Source organism: Falco punctatus, assembly GCF_963210335.1.
Source record: "Falco punctatus genome assembly, chromosome: 4".
NCBI lineage: Eukaryota > Metazoa > Chordata > Aves > Falconiformes > Falconidae > Falco > Falco punctatus.
Genome location: NC_137583.1, coordinates 92149251 through 92162971, shown reverse-complemented (window position 1 = coordinate 92162971; position 13721 = coordinate 92149251). Strand labels below are relative to the sequence as shown.

Here is a 13721-nt window from a genome sequence, read left to right as displayed (position 1 = left end):
GTTTTACACCTGCTGCCTTTCATTGTCCTGTTTCTACGAAGTGATTGAAATTTGCAGTTTTGGTCTTAAATTAGATCAAGTTGAGGACACTTAACTGTAACTTCCAGGTTATATTCCTGAAATATACAGCTGTTTGACTGTTTGGTGGCTCCAAACTGTACATGCATTGCCAATTTACAATTAGCAATGGCGTATCTAAGTTTAGTATAGACTTCGTGCAGGTTTTTGGAATATTTAGAAAATAGGACCCCAGACAAATCTACTTTTTGACAAATTGTCAGATATAATTGTACTGGTATGTTAAAACATGCCTGCAGAGCTTAGTTGTCCTGATTTCTGTGCCCCATCCCAACAGCAGAGTTGCAGAAGTAAATTTCATATGAAATCCACGTGATGTATTGTAATCCCTGAGCATGCAAATACTAGCAGTTTATTACTAAAGTTTTTTAACATTGAATAATGATTGCGAATCTCTCCATAGGTAAAGAAATATAGTTATATCAGTTTCAGTTCCTTCCCCTTCAAAATTTTCTGATTCCCAAGACTTGTGCATAGGGGGTGAGGATAGACAGGATGTTTTGGGAAGGTCAGCAGCATCCCAGGGCACTGCCAAACATACAGAATCTGTCTGCAGTGTGATTCTGGGCTCTGTGTACTTTCTGTCAACTCAGTGAGCTTATTTCCCCCTCCATCTCTGCCTCTGTTCCTCAAAAATGGTGAAGGTGTATGTATCTTGAAGTGGAACACAAAATCTAATGATTAGGGTTCTTCACACTGTTTATAATGTAGTTAGAGTTCTAGTATGTGTTAGGAAACAAAAGGACATCTTATGAATTCTTAAACTATGATGTGACAGCTAATGCTTTCATACATGTTAAATTACTTAAATTTTAAATGTTGCATTTACATACTAATAAACCAAGTGCAACAGCACTTCTTAAACTTTTCTATTGAAATTAAGAGTAATGCATTAAAACATGGCTCTAATATACAGATCCCAGATAACTATTAAAATTCAGCATACTGCAGTTATGTGGGGCAGTTACAAAACAAAGGTATACACCTTCATTTCTTTCTCAGTATCAGTCCATTCCTAAACATTCGTGCATGACATAAGGTTTAGTTAGATAATTTTCTTGGCAAAATGTGTTTGCACTTTTGCAGTTCCTGTGTGGTCAGGATTATTTATAATGCATGCAGTATTGAATTTGAATGGAATAATAGGATGCTGCCCAGTCAAGTGCAAGTGTCTGACTAGCTGCCAGCTAACACAGCTCCAGCATAGGTGGGCAAACCCATCTACGTCCATATTGTGCTTTTAGCTGCAGTCCTTTTTTTTGTGTGCTAAAATAGTGCTGCTGGTGTTTGCTGCATTTTTTGTCCCCTCTAAAACTGGTTGCTTTTGGGTTTAGTAGAGTCATTGTAATACTTAAGCAACTAGTAAATAAACTAGTATTATTCAAGGTCTTTTATGAGCTAAGATTTCTACTACTTATACCCTATGAAATTTTATTTCTGGCCACAGAGTGCTTCTATTCAAAAAGAATCACTTACTCTTTTGGTATTCAATTTAGCTTATCAAAAACTACCAAAAATGGAATCCACTAAAGAAAAATCTATGCTAGAATCTACTAAGAGTTACCTGGGGAAAAAATGTGTCATGACAAACATGCAGCAATAAGGCTAGATATGAAATTTGTAAAAGGTAGTTATCAGAGGTGTATGTTTCTATTTATTAATTACCCCTTTTATTTTCTTTACTTTTATTGAGCTCTTTGTATTTACTTGTAGAAAAATCTCTCTGTCATGTGCTTTTTCTCTGTGCCGCTCTTTTTCTTGCGATCTGCCTGAACCCAGGCCCTAGAAAGACAGAAAGATTACTTTGACTGCATTAAGAATGAGCGAGATGAGCTCAGAGAGGAGTTGGCTGACCTGAAGGAAACAATGAAGAGAGGAGAGGTATGTTGGTAGCAGCTACTTTACAGTAACAAAAATCGAGGCATTTGGCATGAAATCAAGGTCAATGAAAAAGAGGAAGGATGGTTACTATTCTTGTGCAGTTCCAAAACCTGACCTTAGGGTAGTATAAGTGGTGCATTTCATTGTACATGTTTCGATCAAATTGAAAAGCTTTTAAAAAACTTTTCTGTTCAGTTATGTTCTAGCACTGGTCTTGTATCAATAGGTTTTTTTTTTCTTTTGTATTTCTAGAAACACGGATTAGTTATTATTCCAGATGGCACACCAAACGGTGATGTAAACCATGAATCAGTGGTTGGTGCAATAACAGTTGTATCGCAGGAAGCTGCTCAAGTCTTGGAATCTGCAGGAGAAGGACCACTAGGTAAAAATATCAAAAAATACAACTTTATAGAGTGTTTGAAGACTTTGTTTCCCTTCTGTTTGCAGTGGTTTGTGATTTACAGCCACGAAAAGATACCTGTGATGCTTCTGAAATACATGCTTACACAACTTTCAAGACTGTAATTTTTTTTTGGTTGTTGTTTTTTTTTTTTGTTGGGTTTTTTTAAAATGTTGAGTAAAAAGACAGATCATTTGTTTTGAGTTAAAAAAAAGCAAAATATAGTATGTGCTTGGATGTGTGCAACTGATTGGATCTCTTGATCCAGTTTGTTTTATTACTGTCAGAAAAGATCTTTCCTAAAAGTGTAGTCTTTTGTATGAATATATTTTCCATTGTTTCAAGAAAAAAATCTTTAAAAGTATGTATAATCAATGAAAAAAACTTGTTATAGAAAACCATTTTTTGGATATGCTTTCCCCTTCCTTGAAATACTTTTGCCTTTATTAGTGTAAAGCAAGTGCAGTCTGTCATCACATTAGAGAAAAAAAGTTTAAAAACATTCAAAAAACAGGAAGATACTGGTGTAGGGAGCTTTATTTTGACTTGCTTTTATCCTTAGGTCTAACAAGTTATTGAATGCGTAGTCAATCCACTGTAAAACTCTGCTAGTTGACGTGCAAAGAAGCGTATCTATAGACTTGCATTATATTTTTACGTAGTACATAATAGTTACATATTTTTGTTTTGACAGAAGTTTGACTTGATACATGTTTCTGCTGTGGCTCCATCATGGTGAAATAGAGATGTCTTTATGCTTTGTTACTGTCAAACACAGTTTTCAAGGGAGCTGCTCTAATCTTAGCATGGCATTGCTTGACAGACACTTTTGTAGCCATAGCTGGTCATCTTAACTGATTAGAGATACTGCAACATTCCTGTGGGTACTTTCCCAAATAGTTTTTTGTGGTTTGAGAACACTTTCTACAAACTTTCTAAACGGATGGGGAAGCTTAGTGTGTTCCTGGAAGAGACAGAAATCTTCAAGAGTAAGACAAGGAAAAAGGGTATAGAATCAGAGGACAAGTTTGTTGGAAACGGCTCTTCTAGATACTGAGACAAAACTATTTTATTATTAAAAAAAAAGTTGCTGTTTTTAATTTGCTTCGAAGAATTACTGAAGTCAGATCTTGCTTTTAAAATTGTTACACTAATAAACAGTGTGAATGAATGTTTTTCCCTTTTTTCTGCTCTTAACTGAGGGCTGGTATGTCATTAGTGAGATATCAAAGTTTTATGCTCCCAGTGCTATTAGCTTTAACTTTGAAAAACATTTTATTTGAAAATGAACAAAAAGTTACGAAAAACATCATCTTACTTACAGATTTCTCTGTTTTTTAATTGGGTTCTTTGGTTTTAGATATCCGGCTACGAAAACTGGCTGGAGAGAAGGAGGAATTATTGTCCCAGGTAAAATAAGCTATTCTTTTCAGAAATAGAACTTTGTATCCTTTTGCAGACTGTTAATATATTAGGAACAGGCAAATATTAAGCACCAAAGGTGCTCAATCAGATACTTAGGCACTGAAGCAAAATAAAATACTCAACTTCTTACCTGGCTGGCTACCAGAATTATCAGCTTCTCTCACTAGTGTCCTTATCCATGTGACTTTGATCTTGGTTGGTAAAGAATGCTCATTTCACTAATTGGTTAGGTGAAATCTAACTTGCTGCTGAGACTGCCATTAGTGCATGTAATTAAAGTTGTTCTTTTATTTTGTCTTATGCGGAAACACTGAAGTCAGTAAAATGACATTCTCATAAGCTCAAGTGGCGCTTTCTTCCAAAGGGCTAAGTGGTATTATTTCTTTGATCATTTCAGTTACTCAAATAAAAAAATTAATGTTATCAAAGTAGTTGTATTTAATACAGCTCAGTATTGAGAAGAGAGGACTCATGAAAGCATAGCCATTGAACAATTGTTAAGAATACCATAGCTTTTGTGCTTCTGGTTGAACACATTGCAAATTTCAAGTGGTCAACGTTTTGTTTTTGCTGGGAAGGTACCTTAATTTTAGTATAGATAGTTGGTTTCAAATGCCAATAAAATTTAGTATAAAATGTGTGTGTATAAGTGAAAGTATTCTGTGCATATTTATCACCATATAGTTGTAGAAATCACTGTTAAAATATTTGACTTGCATCACGAGTGGGAGTTTTGCAAGTATAACTCCCGTATTGCTTATCTGTAGGGCAGTATTTTAATAAGGGAGTCAAAAAGTAGCTCTCATTTTCATAAATTCCAGATACAGAGCACATAGATGATGAATCTATGTTCCCCGATTACTGGAAAAATACAGACACAGCTGCTGTAGCTTAAAATGGAATCATTTAAGACTTAATGTGTGCTACAGGCTTGTCTAGGACTATTGCTTCCAGGTGGAGTACAAGGACCCCCCAAAAAGCTGTGGATTATTCTTTCTGTAAACTCACTAAGATATTGTTTGTTATCTTCATACGTGTTTACAGTGTAAAAGGTATACTGTAGAAGAAATGCATAAACAGAGTTTCATACCGCCTTCTCCCCTGGAAAGGCAGCTCTGTTGGAGTCGCTGGGTGCCCCTGCATTGCGCAGAGGTCTCTGCAGCACTGGCCAGAGTGGTGGCTTTGGGTTGTGCATTGGCATGCAGGGGGCACTCGCCCAACAGAGGGCAATGGGGTCTGCAGCCATCAGCCTCAGGGACTGGGTCCCTGCCTCCTTTGCACGACTCTCCTGCTCCTGCTTATGGAACCATCTCAGCCAGTGGCATCTAAAGCCCGCTTTGCCTTTTTCTCGTTAAACATTTAGATACACAACTATTGAATTTCTAGGAGTCTCGCAAAAGAACACTTCTTTTTCAGGTTAGAAAACTGAAGATGCAGTTGGAAGAAGAGCGACAGAAATACTCTAAAAGCGATGGCATGAATTCAGATATCATCGGCTTGGAGAACGGTTCTGACTTGCAGCTAATTGAAATACAGAGTAAGTATATGGTTACTGCTTAAAGGTATTCTTACTGGGGAGAGGAAACAGACTCTGTTCCAACTCCCGTTCCTATATTGTTGTGCAGTAATAGTATTGTGAATGAACAGTTGTTGAACAGCTAGTTTTTTGTTGATGTCACTCCTTGCAGGAAATTTCTTCCAGTAGAATAGCTTAAAAATCTGCCTCTTTCAGTGTTGAACAACATTCTGGGAAGTTATTTTTCAGTTGATGACCTTGCCTAGAGTGGGTGCCGCTACTGGAACAATGTCAATTTTTAGATGATAGAATTTCAGCTGAGTTATTTTGATAATATATTCTACCGGATTTTTTTCTTTATATATTATGGAGTCTTTGATACAGAAACTTCATCTAAAAGTCTATTATTTGCTGAATCAAAACATCAAAAATTATTAGTTTAACACAATATTGTGTTGCTTCATTCTATGAAGCATGTAAGCTACTTTCCATTTCAAGCAAGCTATTTCTTCAGCTGAAAACTTTACTTATTTGACAGATTGTCATTTAATATGCTTGTAGCAATGAACATGAGCAGAGCGCTGGCAATGTCAGGGCTAAAATTAACACCAAAATAATTTGCAGAGCTCCTTGGAGTTTGTCAGGCAGTTTCAAGCCTTGTGCTCCTTATCATTCAAATATTATTACACGTTTCTATGCTAAATGCTGCTGGTATTATTTCTATTGTGATTTGACCCATTTTGCAGTGTGTGTTGGTTATTGTATTCTCTCTTTTTTTTGAGAGAGAGATGAGTTTGCTGATCTAAATAAATGTATTTTAAAAGGCATGTGTATCATTTATACATCTGATATTTAACGCAGACTCTTAACAGAAGCAGTAGTTGTGTTCTCTAAATAAGAGGAAAACTATTTCCATGCTCTCAAAAAAGTTTTCTGAAAGAACATCTACCTCTTTATAATCCTGTATAGAGGCTTCTCAAAAAAAGATGGTCTTTTTAATTAATTTTAATTAAACGAGGAACTACCATTTTAGAGAGTTGCCTTGAGTAATATATTCATGTCAATTTTTGTCTAGGAGATGCCAACAGACAAATTAGTGAATACAAATTTAAGCTTTCAAAAGCTGAACAAGATATAACTACCTTGGAACAAAATGTAAGTCTGTATCTTCATATTTATTGTTATCAATTCACTTGCTCTGCATGCTTTCACAATATTTTCTTCAACAAAACCTATGAAAATATATTGCATCATTTGATTTACTGGTTGTTCTTTAGTTTGCACAGAATGGCACTACAATTGTATTTTTTCATATTTTCTGCAATTCAATACCTGTGCATGGTCCTAACCATAAGAGAAAATTTACTAAGATGTGAATGTATGGCAGAATATAAAGAGGAACTGAAACTAATAGTTCAAGAAAATCAGTTTATGTAGCTTACTTATTTGTAAGAAAGTTGTATAGACTGTGGAAGGTACATAATTTACTCTCCAAAATTCAAGAGTGTGTATAGATATATATCTCTCACACTGGTTTACGCATACTTTGTGATTCTAAGTCAGTAAAGTGGTATTATAGTTCAGCATCTCTGTACATCACTAAAAATAACATAAAGGATTATAATTTGACTGAGATGCCTAGTTGTTTTCTTTTGTACAGCAACAGGCTACTAGTTTATCCTATGGATTTGGGGGTAGCAGGGAGCTATAAATATAACAGTCCAGCGAGTGAGTGTTAACACCTGCAGATTGCAACTGGGGTTTATCTCAAGCCCCCTATTTACTGCTGAATTCTGTGCTTGAGGTCAAGACCTCTCATGCATCATGTCCTGATGACAAGTTACAGTCTCCTTTTTACTTTGCACCTTTTCACATGGTCCCTGCTTTTTTCAAAGTTCCAGCTTTTGTTTTTAATCCCATGTGTTCTCCAATTCTTGATTTTTCTTTTTCCAGCTCCCCTCTCTTTAGTTCTTCAACTTTCTGTATATTCTTAGCTGTGCCCTATTCTATGCTGCATTCTCTACTCTTTCCTGTGACCCTCACCAGGGAGGGACAGGCAGTGAAGGGTATTCCAGGATTCTGCACACAATCTGTTTTACTAGGTTTTTTAGACACTCTCTTTGCAATTATGGCTGCTTTTAACACAGTTAATCCCCCTTTTTCCAGAGGGGTACTGTGGATAATTCGCAGGATGCCTTGTGTTGTGGGGAATTTTCAGAAAGGGAAGAACAGCTGGTAGCAGGTGAGCTCAGGGTGGACAACCCAAGTAATCAGTCTTTCCTTCTGTCTTGTTTGGGTTTTCAGATTGGACGACTTGAGGGGCAGGTTGCAAGGTATAAAAATGCAGCAGAAAATGCAGAAAAAGTAGAAGATGAACTCAAAGCTGAAAAGCGGAAGCTTCAGCGAGAGGTAATTGACTTGATTTCCTTTTCAGCTATATGCTTCTTTCAGTCTTGTACTGCTTTGTCTTCTGCCTCCAAGCTCTGTTTTTTTGTAATTATTGGTTGCAGCTTTTAAGTGTTCTTTTGAGGAGATGTCCAAGTCTATCAGTGTTGTATTCAGAAAATAACTGTAGCACATAAAAGTAACAATTACAATTCAGTGCAGTTCTTCGTTGAAATGAAGGATCCGAAGTTGTATTTTCGTCTGAATGTGATAACTTGTACTATTTAAACTAATCCTTCTGTAAAAATTACTGGGGAGCGGAACGCTCCCTGTGTCAAGTGCCAGCCTGGGAAGTTTCCAACATGCACCTCCCAGGAGGCTGGGAAGAAGTTCTATTTCACTAAGTTGTTGATCATGCTTACTTAAGAGCTGCTGCATGACTAGCGTGATGCCTGCTACACATTTGTGTATACATCCATCAGCAAGTAAAAATGGTGGCGAGTAAAGTAAAAAAAAAAAGTAAAAAAAAAAAAATTTACTTTGAAATATAATGTAATAGAAACTCACAGGCACCTAGTTCTATTGGAATGAGTGCTTGTTTCATGTGTCAACTGCTTCCCAGTTTTTTTAACAGTTGAGTTCCAGTTCATCTGACTGTGATAATGGAAGTGGTTTTTAACCTATGTGGTGCTGTTTTAAAGCATATAATACTCGTATTCCTGGTCTTATTTCCTTTGCTAAAGTTTAAGAGTAGCAGAAAGTCCAAGCAAACTTGGTGATTGTAACTTCTGCTTTCATTTTATAGTTAAGAACAGCACTGGATAAGATAGAAGAGATGGAGATGACCAATAACCACTTAATGAAAAGGCTGGAGAAGATGAAGGCAAATAGGACTGCGCTTTTATCTCAACAGTGAAGTGGAAATGGAAAATATGATGCACTGCTCCTTGAATAACTAGCCCCTAGCTTGTTTTTAAATACAGACTTTCACTGGCACAAACTATTTGAACACTGAACTGTTCATTGGTGTTATAGTTTCATAACTAAATGGCATACTTCTTTTTGTAACTTATGAGAGAATGAAACGTAGTTTGAATTCCCATTTGAATGACAGCGATTTCTCTGTAGCGTTTGATTCTAGCGTCAGAGCTGGAGCACAATGCTGTATGTTTGATTTAGCGATAGAAAATGTTTTTACAACTGTGGAATCAAGTTTACTCACAATCTCTTTTGGCTGCTTTAATGATGCTTGATGCTCAGAGACAACTGCATGAATTCAAGAAGACACTGTATTACTGTATTATAAACTAACATATATTTGCTCAAGACATCACACAGCACAAGTGCCTTTTATCTGGTGCAATTTAGACTTCATTGTTGAAATAACCTTTGAAATCAGATAATGTTTTATTTTAAGATACATTTGGGGTATTCACTAAACTTTATACATTTTGAAAATGCATTTTTGTAAGATATTTAAATTTATAAGAAAAAATAGGGACTGTATATAAAATTCTGCTTTTTTGCATGGGCACATCTGAGTTACAGGTAATTGTCAAATACTAGCCCCTGATACTCTTAGTATTAAGAGTACAGATTTAAAAACTTCTGTTGTACACTATCAAATTATATGACATCTGCTTAAGTGTGAATTGAGATTTTAGGGTGGGAGGAAGGGGTGGGAAATGTGGCTGAGGAGTTAATTAAATAGACATTTCACTGACTGAAACCAGATGTTTTGTGTGTTCTTTTAAATACAGAGATACCAACAGGACAAAGCAAAGTCTTTGCAGAACAGTCAGTTCCAATCTGCATGTTCTTGAAAAAATCTTGAAAAATGTCTTTTGGCTCTGAAATAGTGACTTTGAAATTTTTTTTGACTTCTTAACCTGGTCTGTTACTCTTTTGACAGTACTGCTGTGGAGGAGGGGGGCAGTGCAAGGAAGAAGAGGCTTTCTGGAATGGTGTGGGCTTTGTCTGGAACCTAGTCTGTATGGACAGTGAATGCTCTTAAGAACTTCCACTCTTTTCAAGCTGGCATATCAGGAGTAGGAAATGAGCAGCACCTGCAGTGGCAATTTTGAAGTATTTGAAGTGGCACTGCCCTTGTGTTGGACTGAGGCCAGCAGGTGCCCAACATTTGATCTGAGGGGAATTGTTCTTTTGGACTTGTATCAGATGCTTTTGTCTTTTTTGCAGTTTTGCAGATTGCTACCCTTCAGGAGTATTGCTCAAAGCAAGGCAGGCTTTGGGACCTTTGCAGTCCAGAGGGTTAGTACTTCTGCTTGTACCAGAACTGCTTTCCAAAGGGTAGCCATCTTGACAGTGCAAAACTGCAGCTTTTGCTCTCTTTTGGTTTTAATGCCTCTTGGACTTGCAAGAGAAAATGCCTTCCCTGTTTTCAGTGTAAGCAGCAGATCTCCCATGGCCTGCTCATTAAGTAGGAGACAATTGTAGTTTGATCACAAAGATCATTGTGCCGTTAACTCTTTGCATTCTGTTGTGTACGTGTTCAGAAGAAACTGTCAGGGTCTTGTTCTTAGTGGTGTGTACTCTGAAGATAAAGGGATACCTCGGGGTTTTTGTGAGTGTTGACATGTACAAAACTCAGCTAAAACCTTATTTGTCACTTGTTGGGGAGCACATCTTCTTTTAGTTCACTTCCCCTAAAACTCACCGTTGAAGTTGGACAACTTATGGCACAGGGAAAACTGTGATTTCAATATTGAACAGTGTCCGTTGGATAAAGAGTTACTAATTTGAGTTACCAGCCTACTGCAAAACTTCCTGGTGGAATCATGCAACTCAACAACATTTTTGTAATGACTATATCATATCTTACGTTTATTTGAAAATTAGAGTGACTTTGCTTTTCAAGCTGTGATTTTAATGGTGCTGTTAGTTATGGTGCAAGTTAATGTTGCCAATGACATAGTAGACAGACCTTTTATACATTCTAACAGGCGATACTAAAGTTTTAAAACCAGTCCTCCAGTATGGCTTATGCTGCTTAGTAGCTGCCTATGCAAAGTTTGGCCCTTGACATCTAACAAGTGTTTGTAAAGCTCACTTGCAGCACAGTGGTGCTTCTTGGCCAGCTCTTGATTGGTTGTTGTTGTTTTTTTTTTCTTGGGAGTCTAAGCAATCATGTTTAGTTGGTGGCAAAACAAAATCTTGAGTACAAAAAATGCTTTTTACTTGCACATACCCGATTACTAATTTCCTCCTGAAGAGTCAATACAACGGTCAAGTCAATAACTATTCTAGGAGTGCAGGCAGCAGTTGTTTCCTTTCTGGTGTCATCCTTTTCCATTTCTATGTCAGTGTCTTCCCGTGGTCTCTTTCTACAGTACAGAAACAAAGTGTGTTCTGTTCTATAACTTAGGCAAAACACATGTGCAGCAGATGGGATGCTAGATCCACATGCTCTACTTCAACACTGAAAATGCAGAATGTCTCCCAAAGCTTCCCAGAAAGAAAGTTTTGGGTTTGCTTTCTAGACATAATTTGTTAGAGAAGGGTAGTTCATAAGGGAGTTTAAGACTTGGTGGTCACACCAGGATTCTGACCTTACAAGCACCAAGTCAATTGGGCTTTAAAGGACACATCGCAAAGTATTGATAATTCCAAGGATCTTTTTCATTCTCATTTTTCTGTAGTACTGGGAGGGGGGGGAAATTCTTTCAAAAGACTTATTCATCTTACCAGCTCTCTGGAGGAGCTATAGAAGGTTCAAGTGCTTTTATCTTTACTAGTGTAATGTCTGCAAAATTCAGTAGTGGAGTTTACCTTTCTATCCCCCACAAGAGAATGACCTCTAAACAGAGATAGATCAGCATGATCTTGCTCAAGTCAAGTCCAAAGAGATCAGAAAAGTCTTTGATTTCAGGACCATGCTTTGAAAGAGGTGTGGCATTGCTTGACCTCAGGAGGTGGCAACATCTTGGGAGACAAGTGTCCGCTCTCGCTCACCACCCCCCTTATGCAGGCATCGCTGTGTCCCCCTGAACATCAGCCATTTCAACCAGGCCACTGTCAACCTCCATGCCACCATCCTGTGGCCGGACTGCGCCCTCCGGGGTCCTGTATTCACCTGTTGTCCCTTTGGTGGGGCCTGGACTTGGAGGTTGTTCACTGACTGGAGTATCCAGTTTCTGCCCTCTGGAAGCGACGTGGACTGGAATATAGATATTTACAAACAAAAAATGATCTACAGAAATCTCTCACAGTGTTCCCGAGATTGTTGAGATGACCTGGGAGGTACCGCAAAAAGCAGCAGCAAGAAAAAAAAAGAAAAGATGATGAATTTATTTTGTTTTGATAAAAGTAAAGGCATGAAAAAAAAATATTGCTGGAGACCACAAACTGGTGTTTGTTTGACAAAAAAACAAGTTGAGTTTCATATAATTAAATCAGATAATTTTGGAGATGCTTGCAAGTGGAGAGAGAAGGTTGTTAGTGCCTCTTGTACGCAGGGTTATGCCCAATTGCTGCCCACAAAAAGGTACAAAGTTAGTAGAAAGTGGGCGTAAGGATAATTGTAACATGGTGTAATACCAGCTTTTTTGTTGAGGGCGTGATTTTTAACACCCACCACAGTTCATTCTTCCCTTGAGCTTGTGGGGGTTTTGCTTAGTCCGTGGGGTTTTTTGGGGGCCCAGTGGAATGATTCAGTGTTTGTTAGAGGGCAGACAGCAGCAGCGAAAAAGTAAAGAGAAACTAGATTTTACTGATTTGTCTTTTGTAGGGCAAAATGCCGCCTTTGGGGTGCCTAATGCGCTCACAATTTTTTCTACCAAACTCCACAGAGCCCGTGAATCCACCTTCTGTGCCAGAAAGACCTTCACCTCACACTTCCCACTGAAAACCTGGAGTCCGTTAGCTGCAACACGCGCACACACGCTGCCGTAAGAGCTACAGGGGTGAGACCTGGCAGGCTGGGCAGTAGAAATGCCAACAATGTAACCCACAGACATGTGGGGCCTGGCAGGGCCCGAGGACTGGGGTGGCTCGGGGCGCTGGGCAGGGCACTGGCAGTGGTGTGGGTGGCCAGGGCTCCTGGCCCCCCTGCCTGCGGCTCCTGCAGCCTTCACAGCCTGGCTGCCCCTCCCCGGTTCCCCGCCGTGGCTGTTGGGGGTGACTTCTTCACCTCTGTTACTTGCCAAGGTAGAAGATGGCCAAGTCCCTGTGAACACCATTCAAAAGGAGCCTGGACAACTTAAAAGAGTGAATAAAAGAAAGAAACAAGAAAAGGACGGGGCTGGGCACAGGGTGCAAACCCTTGCCTAGAAATGCCAGCGGCACAAGTAAGATGCTTTGGTTGCCTGTGTCAGTTTGTCCCGTGCTTGTCCTTAATTTCTGATGTGTGACGATGGATGGTTCTCTTGCAGCCAGCAGCCTTGTGCAACTGAAGGGTAACCAAGCCAACAACAGAGCTCTAGCTCTGGCTTTGCGAGAGGAGAAGCTCAAAGCAACAGAAACCAAGAAGCCTGTGTGTTTAAAGGGAGAAAATTGATGCCTGAAGTCTGAAATCTTTTATTTACAAACACTGCTTCGGTTACAGCAAGTGCAGTGACATATTTTGAACAGCACCTTTGTTTGGCAGTAATGGGGAGCGTCAGAGTCTGCTCCAGATAAGCCTGAGGTCTCTTTCTGAATGTTTTTGACTCCTGACAAAGCAGCTGGCTGCACAGGAGGGATCTTGTTGGTTTACCCCTGTTCTAGTCATTAATACTTCCTGGGTTTTGCTTCTCCTCTTTCTGTAAGGAGAGTCAGCGCTGTCTGTTTAATGGTCAGTCTGTGACACCTGATTTATATATCATTCAGTTTCCTCATAACATGACTGAGATACGTGTATGTGGAGCTGAAAATAACTGCACCAACGTGGTTTGCGCTGTTCCTCCATCAGACAAGTGTGTCAGCCTTGTTGGGCTCCTGCCTTCAGAAGCTGCTTGGGAATTACTGAGGTCAGGAGGTCTGTGACGTGGTGGCATCCCACCTTCCCATCTTTGTTCTGAACCTTACCTTCTGTCT

The 13721-nt window shown here is 38.8% G+C and overlaps 1 protein-coding gene across 9 annotated transcripts in view; it reads left to right on the top strand.

Moving 5' to 3' along the window:
• The window catches only part of LRRFIP2 (LRR binding FLII interacting protein 2), a 60773-nt gene extending 49181 nt beyond the window's left edge, over nucleotides 1-11592 (top strand). For 7 of the 9 annotated variants that reach the window (XM_080383315.1, XM_080383311.1, XM_080383313.1 and 4 more), the window contains 7 exons: nucleotides 1858-1959; nucleotides 2212-2344; nucleotides 3723-3772; nucleotides 5204-5324; nucleotides 6379-6458; nucleotides 7608-7712; nucleotides 8494-11592. In XM_080383315.1, the coding sequence (XP_080239441.1) occupies nucleotides 1858-1959; nucleotides 2212-2344; nucleotides 3723-3772; nucleotides 5204-5324; nucleotides 6379-6458; nucleotides 7608-7712; nucleotides 8494-8604 (702 nt within the window). In that variant the 3' untranslated portion in view covers nucleotides 8605-11592. The remainder of the gene's footprint in view (nucleotides 1-1857; nucleotides 1960-2211; nucleotides 2345-3722; nucleotides 3773-5203; nucleotides 5325-6378; nucleotides 6459-7607; nucleotides 7713-8493) is intronic. The other 2 variants (XM_080383316.1, XM_080383317.1) reach the window with 1 other exon arrangement.
• Nucleotides 11593-13721: the final 2129 nt, after the last annotated feature.